The sequence below is a fragment of the Ranitomeya variabilis genome, chromosome 6, assembly GCF_051348905.1.
Source record: "Ranitomeya variabilis isolate aRanVar5 chromosome 6, aRanVar5.hap1, whole genome shotgun sequence".
NCBI lineage: Eukaryota > Metazoa > Chordata > Amphibia > Anura > Dendrobatidae > Ranitomeya > Ranitomeya variabilis.
The window spans coordinates 456,423,886-456,440,956 of record NC_135237.1 but is presented as its reverse complement, the minus strand read 5'-3'; the positions used below and the strand labels follow the sequence as shown (position 1 = coordinate 456,440,956).

The 17,071-nt window shown below is 45.2% G+C and overlaps 1 protein-coding gene across 1 annotated transcript in view; it reads left to right on the top strand.

The window, feature by feature from the left end:
- Positions 1 to 16,379, top strand: part of LOC143781249 (kinesin-like protein KIF20A) — a 61,634-nt gene extending 45,255 nt beyond the window's left edge. Inside the window, exons 18-19 of the mRNA XM_077267737.1 lie at positions 15,818 to 15,928; positions 16,006 to 16,379. Coding sequence (XP_077123852.1) covers positions 15,818 to 15,928; positions 16,006 to 16,260 — 366 coding nt within the window. The 3' untranslated portion in view covers positions 16,261 to 16,379. The remainder of the gene's footprint in view (positions 1 to 15,817; positions 15,929 to 16,005) is intronic.
- The last annotated feature ends 692 nt before the right edge of the window (positions 16,380 to 17,071 follow it).

Here is a 17,071-nt window from a genome sequence, read left to right as displayed (position 1 = left end):
GTGACAACCCCAGAGCAGAGACTCAGAGGCCCGGTACCGGGTACCCCTCAGCCCTGCGGCAGTGGGGGCGCTGCAAAAGTAAAAATCAAACAAAGAATTACGGGGTTTTGACCTTTGCAACACTGAAATAAAATGCAATAAGAGACGATCAAAACATCGTTTCTATCCCCAAATGGCATAAAAAAAGTAAGCTCAGCACACAAAAAATGATGCCTGGGAGGCCGCGGGGAGCTAGTGAACCAACGCGCACCCTATGACGCGAGCAACCGCAAGGCACTACTGGGAAATCAGTAGTGCACATGTTCGGGGCAGTGACACGGTTAGCACTGTGCATCACTGGGAAATCCAGTGATTCCGACATACTGCATCACCGGAAGCAAGGGGAGGACCCTGAAGAGGATTTAAATACACAAACTCGTGGGAAACAGCGCTTTGAGGCACCATGAGTGATCAGGAGCAGCCTGAGGAGCAGGTCCTGCAAGATCAGTCCCCCTCATCATGGGCAACAGCAGCAGAGGCAGCAGCAACGCCAGCACCCGCAGCAACATGGAGAGGCTTCCTCCCAGCAGTGATGTCAGCCATTTGGGGTCTCAGCGCAGCAGAAACGCTGGGCCAAAAGTGGATCCATCTGTGGAAATGGTCCTTGTGCCAAAGTCGGTATCTCTCTTTCTACAGGAGGGTAAGTGAACTTCATGAAAGTCCACCCTTTAATTAGGGTCTGTTGTCTCTTTCATATTGGAAGAAATGTGTAGCGAAGTCTGAACACAGGATGTGTGCGATCTGCACAGAGGAGATACTCACCATGTGGGGAAAAAAGGCTCAGTACTACCTGCATAGAGAGAATCATTCTTGAAGAGTCTCCAAAGTTTGTATCAGACCTGAGAACGCTAATCAAAAATCAGGTAGAAGACTCCCTCAAAGGCCTTAAGGGCTCAAGGAAAAAACGTAGATCCAGGCACAGGCCCCCTGAATCAAGTGCTAGTGAAGCGGGGAGTGACTTGTCCGATTCAAGCAATTCAGTCATTTTCCCTTTCTTCCTCATTCTCAGAAGGGGGCCGCAGCTGCTACCCAAATAGACACAGACCCTTGTTAAAGCTGTCAGAACAACCATGGGGCTGGTAGACTCACGACACAAGAAAACAGTCCAAGACTTAATGTTTAGTGGTCTGGAGCAAAAAGCTGAAATAATCCAGTCCCTAATTAAAAGGGAGTGGAAGAGACCGGAAAAAGGTTCTTCTAACCCCGAAGAGAAAGTACCCCTTTGATGACCCAGTTGGGGAAAAGCGTTAAAGCTGGATTTAGCGATGGCAAAAGCCTCCAAAAAATTTGCCCTGACTTTTGAAGACATAGGGACATTGAAGGACCCCCATGGATTATAAGGCAGAAACTTTTCTAAAAGGCTCCTGGGAGGCAGCTGGGGGGGGGGGGGGGTTTGAAACCAGCTCATAGCTGCCACATGCACAGCCAGAGCCTTAATGATATGGCTGGACCACTTGGGAGTCACAATTGAAAGAGAAAGTCCCTAGAGAAACAATTCTGGGTTCGGTCCCTGTAATGAGGAGCAGCAGCATTTCTAGCAGACGCATCAGCAGACTCGGTCAAGCTAGCTGCCAGGTCCGCTTCCTTTTCGAACACTGCAAGGCGAGCCCTATGGCTCAAGTGCTGGCCAGGGGACCTGCAAACAAATTCGAAATTATGCTCCATTCCCTGCGAGGGCGAGTTCCTGTTTGGACCTACAGTAAGCTAGACGATATTTTGGACAAAGCAGGAGATGGTCCTTTCGGAACAGAAGCTTCATGCGGTGGAAACCCCCAAAAGGCCACAAGGATGAATGGGAGGATAAAAGAAATGGAAACAAGGGGTTCATGTTCAATAGGCCCTCCGATAACAAAAAGCAACCCCAATGAAGGTGTTCCCCAGGTCGGAGGGAGGTTGGCTTACTTTCTCCCGGCCTGGAAAAAAATATCCAGAAGTACATGGATCCTGGACATAATAAAAAATAGGTCTAAAACTAAAATTTAATTCTCCCCCTCCCCCTTCCTTCACAGTAACTTTGCAAAGGGCAGCAAAAGACGAACAATTGGCTCTTCAAAAAGACATTTTAGGTCTAATAGAGAAAGACGTACTCCAAGAAGTTCCCTCCCAAGAAAGAGGCAAAGTGTTTTATTCCCCTCTTCTCCTGCTTAGGAAACCAAAAAAATTTAACAAGTTTCTGGAAACCCAACACTTCAAAATGGAAACAATAAAATCATCTGTGAGAATGCTTTTTCCGTCTTCTTTCATGACTGTTAGACTTGTGGGACGCATACTACCATGTACCCATCCACAAGGACCATTGCAAATTTCTCAGAGTGGCAGTAAAAAGTCAGGGAGAATTAAAACATTACCAGTTCAGGGCACTCCCATTCGGCCTGGCAATTGCCCCCAGGGGAATTTACCAAAATAATGGCGGAAGTTATGGCCCACATAAGAGAACAAAACATTCTGATAGTTCCATATCTCGACGAATTTATCCAAATCCCAAATCATACAGAGTCAGGTGCAACAGTACTTGGGAATAATCCTAGACTCAAACAAGAATGTCATCTCCCACAGGGAAAAATTCAGAACATGATACAGCTGGTATCACGTATAAGAGAATTGCCCAGGACAATGTCTCTGCTGGGATCAATGACAGCTTGTATTCTGGCGGTCCAGTGGGCTCAAGCCCATACTCGAGATCTACAATGGGAAATATTAGCAGCAGGAGCATCTCTAGGCGGAAATTTAGAAGGGCGGTTAAACTTCTCGTCAGGAACGGCCCGTTCTCTAGCATGGTGGGCAGATTCAAACAATTTAGCCAGGGGTGTTCCCTGGGTATGGCCAATATCCCAAACCCTAACCACGGACGCAAGCCCCTTGGGGTGGGGAGCGCACTTAAATCAGATAACCCAGGGTCCTTAGTCAGAGGAACAAAACTCAGCTTCGTCAAGTGAAAGAACTATTAGCGGTAAAACTTGCCCTTGATCACTTTCTAGGCTCCCTTCAGTCCCACCATGTAAGGGTGTTCTTGGACAACTGAGTGGTAGTAGCATATCTGAACCAACAGGGAGGCAACAGATCGCTGTCTCTGATGGACATGACAAAGTCCATCTTTCATCTAGCATCTTAGGCTCGTTGTCAGCACTCCACATAAAGGGCACAGAAAATCGTACGGCAGATTTCTTAAGTCAAACACGACTGAGACAAGGAGTGGGAGCGAAATCAGACAGTATTCAATCAGATCGCAGAACATTGGGGTTGGCCAGAAATAGACCTGTTCGCAAACATCCGGAACCAGAAAATGCAGGCTTTCTGCTCAATCGATCCCTTGGGGAGCCCAGTTGCTCTAGATGCTTTTTCGATACCTTGGAATTACCATCTAACTTAACGCCTTCCCGCCAATAGCCCTGATTCCCTTAGTGCTGAGGAAAATTCGGGACATCGCGAGGGTGATCGTAATAGCAAAACCAGCTAACCTAGAGAAACAAAAAAAAAAAACCACATCATAAAAAGCAGACTCACCAAAACCTTGTCAAATGACAAATGCATTAGCAGGGTGCAGTGATTGTAATAGCCCCTTTCTGGCCGAGGAGGACATGGTTTTCGTGGCTGAGGATGATATCCATCTCAGACCCTTGGGTTCTCTTGGACATCCCGGATCTGTTGTCCCAGGGGCCGGTGGCTCATCCGCAGGTAAAAAAACTTGCATATGACAGCTTGGAACTTGAAAGGGCACTTCTGAGCAATAGAGGGTTCTCTTCAAACTTAGTCACCACTCTACTACAAAGTAGGAAACCTGTAACTGCCAAGGCGTATGGGAGGGTTGGAAAACATTTATTTCAGTCTCAGGTGCCAATCTAGTTGGGGAAGTTCCAATACACAAAATCTTAGAATTCCTACAGAAGGATTTGGAGCAGGGTCTGTCCACAAGCACCTTAAAAGTTCAGGTTGCAGCTAAAGGGGCCCTGTACAACTGACCTTTCCGAGAACCGTTGGGTAGCGAGGTGTATTAAGGCTTCAAGTAGATCCAGACCGATTTCCCTTCATGCTACTCCATCCTGGGACCTGAATTTAGTCCTTACTGCATTAACTAAGGCTCCCTTTGAACCCCTGTCAGAAGCCCCGCTGAAAATTATATCTCTTAAAACCTCCCTGCTCATAGCTTTAACGTCGGCACATAGAGTTAGCGATATCCAGGCTTTGTCAGCAAATCCGCCTTTCACACAGATACTGGAGGATAGAGTTGTCCTTAAAACCGACCCAGCCTATCTTCCGAAAGTGGCATTGCGGTTTCACAGGTCGCAAGAAATCTTCCTGCCCTCCTTCTGCCCCAATCCCAAAAATAGGGGGGGAGAAGTCCTACATACGTTAGGTGTAAGGAGGTGCCTAATCCAGTATCTGGTACCTACGAGAGAGTGTAGGAAGGATAGGTCTTTTTGTATGCTTCCAGGGTCCACTGAAAATACAGAAAGCATCAAAGGCCATGCTGGCAAGCTGGATAAAAGACGCTATCACACTATCATATTCCTCATGTGGAGCAGCTATTCCGGAGGAGATAAGAGCCCATTCGACCAGAGCAATGGCGTCTTCCTGGGCAGAGAGAGCCGGTGCGTCAATAGAGCAGATATGTAGAGCCGCTACTTGGTCTTCTCCCTCTACCTTCTTTAACCATTATCGGCTAGACCTGGCCTCTTCTTCAGATCTTGCCTTTGGGAGAAGGGTTCTGGAGACAGTGGTCCTCCCTTAATGTGCAATCTATATAATTCTCTCCGTGGTGCCGTCATGGGGGAAAGAGAAAAACGGTTAGTTACAGATAACAGTATATCTCTGAGCCCATGACGGCACCTGTGCATTCCCTCCCTTCACGTGTGGGTGTGCACACTGAAATTAGTTAGTTTGGAAAATAGCCGTGCGGTGCCTCTATTACTTTTTTTGTTAATATTTTTATATAGCCGTTCAAGTTGCAGTCTGAAGTTCCGTTAATGCTCTGTAAACCAACTGATGCGGGAGAGAGGTACCGCCTGTTTTTTGTCTGTAGGTTTCCTGTCCCTGTGGGGGCTGATCCCCTCTCTCCGTGGTGCCGTCATGGGCTCAGAGAAATACCATTATCGGTAAGTAACTGTTTTTCCCATATGTCTACTTTAAATCTGCTTCATTTTTAAAACATAATTTGTTAGAAGGGTTAAACGCTTATCAGCAATTTCAAATTTTACCAACAAGATTTACAAAACCACTTTTTCTCCTACGCCTCATTGGGGGACACAGAATGTGGTGTATGCTGCTGCCACTAAGAGGCTGACACTAAGTGATAAAAGAAAATTAGCTCCTCCCCTGCAATATACACCCTCCTGCTGGCTCTCAGCTAACCAGCTCTTGCTTAGTGTCTGTAGGAGGCACTTAGGTCTGGTTTAGACCCCAACGTTTTTATTTTATTTTTTAACTTTTCTGTAAATTTTTATTTTTTAATTAACGGAGTGAAGGGGGCGACGGATCCTTTCAAGGTTCCGATTTCCCCCGAATCCTCAACAGGCGAGAACGCAGAGTATGCCTCCCCATACCCTCTCCTGCGACATGGGAAGCCATGCCTGAGCTCACTTCAGAGGCGACGGTTCCTTCGGGTCCCGATCTCCCCACACCAGCAGCAGGCGACCACATGGAGTGTCTCCTCCATGTATCCTATCCTGGAGCCAGGCCTAATGCCGGACAACTGGCCCTGTCCACCCGGAGGCTGAACTCCGTGGATGTACAGAGGCTCCTCTCTATGGCGTCAGAGCAGCCCCCACTGTACCACCACTGTGAAAGCGGATGGCACAAGGAGGCGGACGGTTCCTCTCCACCTCCCTAACAAAGGGATGGTGGATTGAGGTTTATCCCTCTATCCCTGCACCTGCATCGCAGCGGCTCCATGCCAGGACACGCACCGATGGTGAGTGGATCCAGTCAGAGATGGGCCTCTGCAGTGGGATATTCACATGCTGACAGGCAGCCTCAGCTACCTGTGGCCCACCTTCTTGAGGTAACACTCCGGCCGGCTGCAAAAATTTAGCCCCCAGCTTCGGCCGATGTGTAGGCCGCATCCCGGAAGCCGCGCCCGCACTATGGTGCACTAAGGCGGCTCCACCAACCTTTTCTGGCGCTTCTTCCTTGGCACGGGAGTGATCGCTTCCCTTGGCAATGCTGGTATTGCTCACGCCGGCTGCAGAAATTTAGGCCCCGGCTTGAGCCTATTCATGGAAGTCACAAAGCTCCACCCACATAGCATATGTGGCTCCGCCCTCAAAATTGGCACCTCTCGCTCTCTGCGAGACTTTACCACCTCTACAACTCCCAGTGGCCATCTTGGTCCACCCTGCCGGCACACACACACACACATGGGCTATGGTTTTGCATTAAAGGGGCACAACGACTCTGCAACCGAGTAAGGAAGTACTGCACTCTTCCCCTGTATCTTCCCCCTGTACTTAACATGACCAGTATCTCCTGCCTGGTCTTAAAGGTACATGACCAGTATTCCCTAGTCTTAAAGGCACTGGACCAGTATTCCTGGTCTTAAAGGCACATGACCAGTATTCCCTGGTCTTAAAGGCACATGACCAGTATTACTTTTTCTTTGGGGCGCATGACCAATATTTCCTGGTCTTAAAGGCAAGTGACCAGTATTCCCTGGTCTTAAGGGCACATGACCAGTATTCCCCGCATGACCAGTATTCCCTTGTCTTAAAGGCACATGACCAGTCCGAAGCCAGTCACCCTAAATGAGGTCAGGAGCCCTCTGCCGCCAACCCCAGCTTATCCCAGAGTACCTAGTTCCCTGAGTGAGCTTCGTTACTGCCACAACCCATGGATTCTCTGACAAGAGATTGAATCCCTTTGTGAACCCTCTGTGGCTCTGAGTGCTCACAGGACCAATATAGATGGTCCCTTTCCTTCATGCGAGCCCTCTGCTAGCAGGAGCCGCAAGTTTTCTAGAAATGTACAGGCGTCTACAAATGTACACGCGCCTAGAAAACGGAAGTTGCATTTCCTGAACCCTAACCAAAGATTTGCTGAGAACAAGTCTTTGAATATGGATCGGATATTGCCTTGGTTCTGGACTCTCCAGAACTTCATAACAAGATGGATTCGCCACTCTAGATCACGCAGTGTCCCTCATAAGGAGACTAAACTCCCAGCAGAGCATTTGCCATTCACCCGGACACGGGGCGTCCGGATGAGTGATCCACTGGACAGAAACCTCTGCAAGCGCGGTATCCTTTTTCAGCCAATATGCAAACACGCAGGGTGTCCACTCCATGTATACCCACCTAAGACATGAGATGCCATGCCTGGTCTGATTCTTAAGGGTGACGGGTCCTTTTAAAGGGCATCGATCTCCCCACACCATCGATAGATGAGCACATGGAGTGTCGCCTCCATGTATCCTCTTCTACAGCCAGGCCTAACGCCAGACAACCAGTTCTGTCCACCCAGGGACCTTAACTCTGTGGATGTACAGAGGCTCCCTTTTTGGCATCCAAACACACACTCTGCATCTCCACTATTTAGCAGATGATGCAAGAAGGCGGACGATCCCTCTCCACTTCCCTGTTAAGAGGATGGTGGATCGAGGGTTCATCATTTTAACTCTGCACCGTCAAGAGTGGCGATAGTAAGAGACGTTTTTTCCTGACCTTCTGCATGCAGCCGCACATTCTGCCACTTGACAGATTAACCGGGTAGAATCTCCTGTGGTATACCTACCAGTATACCTACCCGATGGGTCATCAATTAAAAATACAACGGACTGTCAGATAGCAAATCTAGTTCGATCCGTCTTGTGGCCTCCAGTTCAGCGCTCTACCCTTCCTCAGCTGCCGCATGTGTTGCTAGAGCAATGGTCTCTTGGTCAGAGACCTTAACTATTTTGATTTCCTATAGACTCAACCAGCAGTGGATCAGTTGTCCAGGACGGTCTAGATCTAGGGGATCTTGGTTCCAAAATGGGGACTGAAAAGTAAGACCGACCCTGAACCTCAAAATTCTACCAAGCTTGACAAGGTCCCCTATCTTCAGATGGAGTTCCTCCGCTCAGCCATTACTTCAACGGAAAAAAGGTGGAGTTTCTGGCATCCACCGACATTCGGGATGCTTACCTTCACATTCCTATGTTTTTCCCCTCTTCAAAATTCCTTTGCTTTCCCTTTCACGAACAGCATTTTCAAATCACGACCTTGTCCTTTGGCCTTGTTACCGCACCCAGAGTGTTCGCAGGGGGTATGGCGGCTGTCACGTTCCTCTTGCACCCTAGAGGTGTGGTCGTCCTGCCCTGCGACTTTCTAGCCGCTCTTCCAGCCCTGCGCTGAGTCGTCTATATCTCTTGCTATACCCTCTCTCTCTCTCTCCTGGGCTGGCAGCTAAACTTAGACAAGTTTTTTCCTCATTTCCAGCCCAGCAGATATCCCTTTTGAGGATGATCCTGGAATCTTCCAAAAGGTTTGGTGATTCTCCCTTGAGACAAGGCCGTGCCCCTTCAACAGGGAGCTTGCGCACTTGTTCACTCAACCCCCTCATTCCATTTGATTTGCTAGGAGGGTTCTGAGGAAAATTGGTAACGACAATGGAAGCTTTTCCTTTGCTCCTCTCGTTTTCTGCAAGTCAATCAGGCTTTCAGAAGATAGCCTCTGAGCTCCTTCCTCATCCAGGGGAGATCCTTTCTCCCGGTTCAATGGTTGTTAGTGACTACCGATGCCAGTCCTCCTCTCCTGATCATTGTTCTGGGGATCCGAACGGTACGGCTAGTTCTATGGCTGGTCCACTGCCTTCTGGCGGGTCACCCCATCTGATTCAATTGGACAATCCCACGTCTGTGCCATGCATCAATCATCTAGCAGGCACCCACGGTCAAGTGTCATGGCCGAGGTACCTCGCATTCTCTGTTGGGCCACGATCTATCATTTGGTGATCTCGGCGCTACACATCTCAGGAGTAGAACTCTGGGCAGCGGACACGTCAGGGTCCCGCCTCATGTGAGTGGGAACTTCACCCGGAAGTCTTCCATCAGATCTGTCTTCTCTGGAGCACTCCAGATGTAGGTTGGATGGCGTCCAGACTGAACGCCAATGTACTCTAAGTTCATGGTTTGGCCTCCAGGTCCAAAAGCCATTGCAGTGCATGCTCTGGTTCTTCTATGGTACCAGTTTCCTTCACCCCTCTTCCACTACTTCCGAGATCTTTTCGGAAGCAGGAAGGGCCCCAGTGATCCTAGGAGATCCGCACTGACCATGTCAGGTTTTCTCGTTTGCGGAACTAGTATTTTTCCGTCTTATTGCAACAAAACTGCAAATATGGACTTCCTCGCAGGGAGTCTTCACATGTGGTTCTTCCCTATCGCATACCGTTAGATCTTTGGGACCTTAATGATCCTGGGAGTCTTACAATAGACTCCTTTTTGATCCGAACAGACTTTACTATCAGGGAAAGTCCCTTTTTTCCTCTGCGATCCCCTCATCCTGACGAGTCTTCGGAGCTAGCCGCTCTGTTCTTTCAGACTTTTTTCCCTTATCAAAGCAAGGTTGTCCTCAGACCATCCCCGCCCCTTGTTACCAAGGAGGTATTGTATTCCCACTGTTATGAGGGCATCGTTCTTCCCTCATCTTTCTGCACCAGTCCACATAACGGAATGGGTTCCCCATATTCTAGACGTGGTGAGTGCTCTGAGTAGGTACGTCTCGAGGATGGCGTCCTTCCGAAGGTTGGACACTTGATTTGGGCTACCTCACTGTAAGAGGAAGGCTTCCTGATAGTGATTCATATCCAGTGATTGTAGTGACTATTGATTTTGACTCTATGGGCGTTTTCCAGAAACAAACATGAAGTGGAAATAGCAGAGTTACTGCAAATAAGTCATTATAGCACCCGTGTATTGTGCTCAGCTTGCGCTTCTGGAGGCACGTACCTATAAGTTGAGTGGGCTATGTTAATACCAAACATGTGGATGAACACAAAACAGCATGAGAGATAAGAAAATAATTATAAAAATTAACTTTTATTCAAATTAATTAAAATCTTTTCCACAATTAAAGAAATAAGATTTTTGCAACTCTTGCAATTGGATCCCTCAAGTTGTGACCCATTTGCCAAGACGCAATAATATTTGTTCTTCTATTCTAGGATAATCACTAGATAATAATATGCAAATGATGAGCCTATCAAGGGTCGTCCTTTACTCATGGAAATTACTTTGGAGATATTAAGAAAATATTTTTTTTGTGCACTATAAGGGATCACTATTTAAACCATCATGATGTAACTGTGTGATATACAACTCTGGCAAAAATTAAGAGACCACTGCAAAATGTTCAGTTTGTCTGATTTTTCTCTTTATAGGTATACTTTTGAGTAAAATGTAAATTGTTCTTTTATTCTATAAACTTCTGACAACATGTCTCCGAATTTCCAAGCAATACATTTTTTGTATTTTTTTTCTGAAAAAGAAAAATGGTCAAAATTAAAAAAAGCAAACCGTGCTTTCAGACCTCAAATAATGCAAAGAAAACAAGTTCATAATCATTTAGAAATAACGAAACTAATGTTTTAACTCGGGAAGAGTTCAGAAATCAATATTTTGTGGAATAACCATGATTTTTAATCACAGCTTTCATGCGTCTTGGCATGCTTTCCACCAGTCTTTCACACTGCTTCTGGCGCAAAAATGTAAGCAGTTCTTCTTTGTTTAATGGCTTGTGACTATCCGTCATCCTCTTGATTACATTCCAGAGGTTTTCAATGGGGTTCAGGTCTGGAGACTGGGCTGCCCATGCAGCGCCCCCACTGCCGCAGGGCCGAGGGGTACCCGGTACCGGGCCTCTGAGTCTCTGCTCTGGGATTGTCACGGTGGCTAGACCCGGTCCGTGACCCTGCTGAGTGGCGCCCAATGATAGGTGTGCGGGATGGTGATGATGTTGTAGTGGTGCGGTGCAGGTTGCAGTAAATAACGAGGACACCAGGTTGCAGTCTCTTTACCTCTTTACTGAAGGCTTCAGGATCCTCAATCCGGAATACGGTTAACCGGGCTGCGCAAGCCTGGTCGGTCCGATGGCACATCCAGAGTTCCCTTTGCAGGTGGAAATCTGTGCCTACCTGCTAGCGCTTGTGTGTTGTAGTCCTTCCCTGCTGAGCACCACGGGATAGTCCTCACAACTGTTGTGTCTGTTTCTCGTGTTCCCTCACAACTCGATTCTGATGTTCTTCCACGTCCCCCAGATCTTATGGTTAGGATGCACCCGTATGACGGGGAGGCTCGGAGCTCTTCTGGGACTCTAGCGTCGCCCCACTCCTGTTGTTACCCCCCTGTGTCTTCCTAGGTCAATTGGGCGAGACAGCCCGCCTATAACTGACTGTCCTGCCGTAGGTTTGAAGTTTGGCTTGGAGCTCTATACTTCCTCGGCGTTCCGGCCACCGGTTATGCGCCTCAGTAGGATGTTGCCTCGTCTTACAGCACGACTCCTACTGGTATTCCCCTTGTTGCGTTGATCTCGTTTCTCACTCTGCACAATAAACCTCGCTTCTTGTCCTTTCTTGGGGTACCGCCGCTATATCGTGCAGACGCGGTCCCGTAACGTTCTCTCTGGTTGCTAGGCCTCTGTCAGGATCCCACCCCTGACAGGGACCCCTCTGAATCTTCCCCTACAACACCCTCTGCCACAAGGTGTTGCCTGGTTCCAACCCAGTCAGCTTTCTCTCTAACTTCCTGCCTAACCCCCAGTTTTACCAGATTGTGAGGAGTGGCCTAATAAATAGAACCCTTAGCTCCCCCTGGAGGCCAGACTGTGAAATGTATTGGTGTCTGTGATACCTGGTCAGAAGAACTCCTTCAGTGCCATCAGACGTACCATAGCCCCCCTTAGCGGCGGAGCTACAGTACTGCAACGACCAGGACTCTGGGGCGCTGCACCCATGACAGGGTTTTGATGTGGTGGTCTCTTAATTTTTGCCAGAGCTGTATGTAACTCACCCCTTAAATGACCTACTGTATTTTCCGGCGTATAAGACTACTTTTTAACCCCTGAAAATCATCTCAAAAGTCAGGGGTCGTCTTATACGCCGGGTAGAGTACGGCGTGTGCAGGGAGCGGTCCTGTATGGTTCCCAGGGTCTGAAGGAGAGGAGACTCTCCTTCAGGCCCTGGGATCCATATTCATGTAAAAAAAAGAATAAAAATAAATAAATATGTGATATACTTACCCTCTGACGGCCCCCGTCTTATACGGCGAGTATATCCCAAACTCCATATTTTATATGGAAACGTTGGGGGTCGTTTTATACGCCCAGTCGTTTTATACACTAGAAAATACGGTATATAAAATACACACAAAATCATAGATCCATCCTAGTCATGGAGAATGTCAAATTGCCATCAGTCTCTTCCCCTTATGAGTTGCCTTCAGGTCTTAGCAATAGACCTTTAGCTGAAAGCATTCAGAATATTAACCACGTGTAGCATATTGATGGTGATCAAAAAACCTAGTGGTTATTGACTAAAGATAAATGCTAATAAATTGATGAGTGCATCATATAGCCTAAGGCTATGTGCCCACATTGCGGATTCGTGTGCGGATTTTTCCACACTGTTTTTGAAAAATCCGCAAGTAAAACGCACTTCGTTTTACCAGCAGATTAACTGCGGATTTACCACGGATTTCCTGCTTTTTCTTGTGCGGAATTCACCTGCATTTTTACGCCTGCGGATTCCTATTGAGGAGCAGGTGTAAAACACTTCAGAATCCGCACAAAGAATTGACATGCTGCGGAAAATAAACCACAGCGTTTCCGCGCTGAATTTTCTGCAGCATGGGCACTGCAGATTTGGTTTTCCATAGGTTTACATGGTACTGTAAACCACATGGAAAACTGCTGCGAATCTGCAGCGGCCAAGTATGGATAAACCAATTAGTATGTGTTTATGTAAAAATAAACAAAGTACACGTCTGGTATCGCCGCAACCAGAAAAACCTGATCTATAAAACATTTACACTAGTTAACCCTTTCAGTGAACACCTAAAAAATCTTTTTAAAAAAAGTGGCAAAAATCTGCGTTTTCATCAAGACGTTGAAAAAAAGCGGAATTCAACTTGATTTGTAGATAAAATGGAAATAAAAATGGTCTCTTGTCCCACTAATAAAACAAGCCCCCACACAGCTCAATCAGCAGAAAAATAAAGTTATAGTTCTCAAAATACAGCGATGCAAAAAGAAATATTTTTTTCTATATAGTTGTTTTTATGGTGTAAAAGCGCAAAAAAAGTTTTTTTGTGATCACTGTAAATGTACTGACTTGAAGAATAAAGCTGCCTTATCACTTTACCACACGGTGAATGCCATTAAAAAAAACAAGCCTGAGATGCTGGTTTTTGCTCACTCTGCCTCCCAAAAATCAGAATGGTATCAATAGACATCAACTGGTGCCTCCAAAAAAGTCCTCACATGACACTGTCGGCAGAAATATAGAAAAAATGATAGCTCTCAAAATATGGGAATGCAAAAACTTTTTTTTTTTTAGTGTGATATTAGATATATATATATATATATATATATATATATATATATATATATATATATATATATATATATATATTAATCTGGTATCACTGTAATTGCACTGACCTGAACAATAGTCATCTAATCACTTATACCGCATGGGGAACAGCGTAAAAATAAATAAAATCTATTGACCTGCTGTTAATTTGTTCATTCTTCCTCACAAAGATGTACAATTCTTTAGGGGGTTTATGGAGCAGGCCTAACATAGGTCTGGCTATGCCTGTGTGTCACAGTAACGACCTGCCTCTAACAGCAGGGGGTAGATCGGAGCTCTGACCACGATTCTAAACCTGTTAAATGTTACTGTCAAACTCTGACAGCCGATGGGTTGCTATAAAGCAATTGCAGGTCGCCATTGGGTTGCTATGATAGTCAGGGATCAGTGAAGACATCAGTGCCGGTCATCATGGAGCTTCTTTAAAATCCAGTCTGTGGCTGGGATCAAAGAAGAATGTGATTGCCACAATATGGATGTGTATAGTTACAATCACGGGATCAAATCCCCTAAAAGGACTAACAAATACAGCAAAAAGTGAAAAAAAAAGTTTTAAATATGAAAAATAAAAACACAAGTTCCAATCACCCCATATTAAAATAAAGATTAAAAAAAATTACACGTGTTTTATCAGTTTCCATAAAAGTCCACTCTATCATAATATAAAAATAACCCAATCGGTAAACACTACAAACAGAATAAAAAAATAAATAAAAAAAAACAACTCCAAAATTGCTTATTTAGTTGCCACTATACCACAAAACATGCTGTAAAAAATGTCATATCCATCCCAAAATGGTATCAATAAACACCTTCTCACCCAGCAAAAAAAGAGCTGTGAGAGGGCTCTATTGACTGAAAATCGACAGTGTTACGGGTCTTTGAAAATGGAGACACAATCAAATAAAATATTTTTTTGACTTTTACTTTTTATATAGATTCATATATATATATTTTTTTTTATAAAATGGTTACAAAAACAAAAACTGGACAAGTTTGGTATTACCATAATTGTACTGATGAGTAGTGTTGAGCGATACCTTCCGATATCCAGAAGTATCGGTATCGGATTGGATCAGCCGATATTCAAAAAATATCGGATATTGCCGATACCGATACCCGATACCAATGCAAGTCAATGGGACAAAAATATCGGAATTAAAATAAACCCTTTCTTTCCTTGTAGGTTAATTCTACATGAAGGAAAACAACTAAGAATAATGTAGGATGTATTGGGGGAGGTGGCGGAGACATTAAAGGCACAGAGGTTTAGGCCAATCAAATGAAATAGCAGGAATTAATTTTTTTTTTTTAAGACGTTCGGAGTTACAAAGATATTGACTGTTAAGGTTTTTTATATTTTGTCAGATATTTGTTTCACTACTTCCACGCCCTTCACCTTCTTTTTAACTTCTCCCACACTTTCTTCATCATCCTCAGCAGCAAAAAAACTCCTCTATGTAATCCTATATAGTGTTTTTCCACAATCTAGCAGGATACGGATGGAAAGCCACTAATAGGATAAATTTGAAAAAATGTGCAGCAGGCTGCACTAATTGAGAAAAGGACAATGGAACAGTATGAGGCAGTGACGCACGCTGAGCTGACTACAACCAGCAGTGGCTGCAGAACAGACTACAGAGTGAGCTGCACTCACACGGAGATCGTGCAGACAGCCGTGAACAGCGCTGCACGGCAAAAACAGGGTTCTCACATAGCGGTTGCTAAATTAGCCTGGGTAAAGCACAATGAAGCAAATCGCTATCTCAACTGGCCCTCAGTCAGAACACAGCGTCCTATGCCTAATTGAATTCACAACAGAGTGAGCCAGAAAGGGCGGCGGCGACTTTTATAGTGCATCATGACATCATTTCAGCAGCCAATCACAGCCATGCCAGTAGTTACATGCCTAACATGCAGAACAGGATGTGCCCACACTTCTAATTAGTCCTCATTGGCTGAATTCTGGCTCTGTGAATTATGGGAACTTCCGATTCCGGTATCCGATATACTGAAAGTATCGGAACTCTGTATCGGAATTCCGATACCGATAATATCGGCCGATACCGGATACTTGTGGTATCGGAATGCTCAACACTACTGATGAGTAAAATCATAGTTTAGAGAAATATCTACGGTATTTCACCTTACTTGTTTCAGAACATTTTGGAGCCTGTGTGTAGGCTCCACTTCAGACATGTTTTTATTTGTGTTCCTTTTACAGATCATTATTGGTTTAAGGGTGCAGATACAGAACATTAAGGATGAAGCTGATCTGAATGGAAGACGACTGGCTGAAGAAAATGAGATGCTGAAGCAGCATTTGAAAATCAAGGTGTGACTGATATTTACTTGTGATTATTCTGTTTTACCCTTATGATAGTCTTAATGATAAATTCTGGCTTTTCACAGGACCAGGAGATCCAAGGTCTCCAGAGTCTGGCAGAGCGGGCTATCCAGCTGGAGGCTTCAATAACAGAACTTCAGGGGCAGCTGGATGAAAGCAGGAAGCTCGTGTCAGCCGTGGGGGAACCGAAACCCAAAAGAGGCTTGTTGTCTAGTATTAAAAATTCCATGAGTGTCACTCCAAAAAAGATGAAAGGTGTGGAAAAAAACGAGGAATCTACTGGCTTGGCTAGGAAAAAACCTTTGCTGGCTCGTAAATGAGGAGTCTATTATTTTAAGCTACTTCTATGTATAAACCGGCTATGTATTCTATGTATAAACCGGCTATGTATTATATGTATGTGTTTGTATGTAATTAAATAAAACAATTCAACTTTTAATATTTTTAGTTTTTTTGCAGACCCTTTCCCCACATTACCTATCATGATAAATGTACTAGGGTGAGTTTTGCTTTCCTGCTGCCTAAGACAAGTGAAAATTTGTGACACATTAGAGCTTCATCAAGGGAACTGGGAGAGCAAAAAATGGATAATCTACCATCGTTCTATGTTCCCACACAATATCATTTTTTTTATGTTCAATAGTACAAGAAAAGTGGAAGTAATTTTGCGTATTTTAGCGTAGACTCCCTATGGTGGGTTCATGGCAGGGCCGGCTCCAGGTTTTTGTTGTCCCTGGGCGAAAGAATCTCAGTGGGCCCCTTTAACACATACCACAATTCATGATGCACAGATGAGAAATCTAGGTATAGTACAATGCCAAAGATTTCTCTTACTACTTACATTACATGAGTGATATCAATAGGTCGGAAACCGGACAGTATAGCCCTCCATACAGTATTATGGGCACCACATAGCGCTCCATACAGAATGAGCCCCATATAATGCTCCATACAGAATGAGCCCCATATAATGCTCCATACAGAATAATGAGCCCCATATATTGCTCTATACAGAATAACATGCCCCATATATTGCGCCATACAGAATAATGAGCCCCATATATTGCTTAATACAGAATGAGACCCATATATTGCTCCATACAGAATAATGGATCCCATATAATGCTCCAT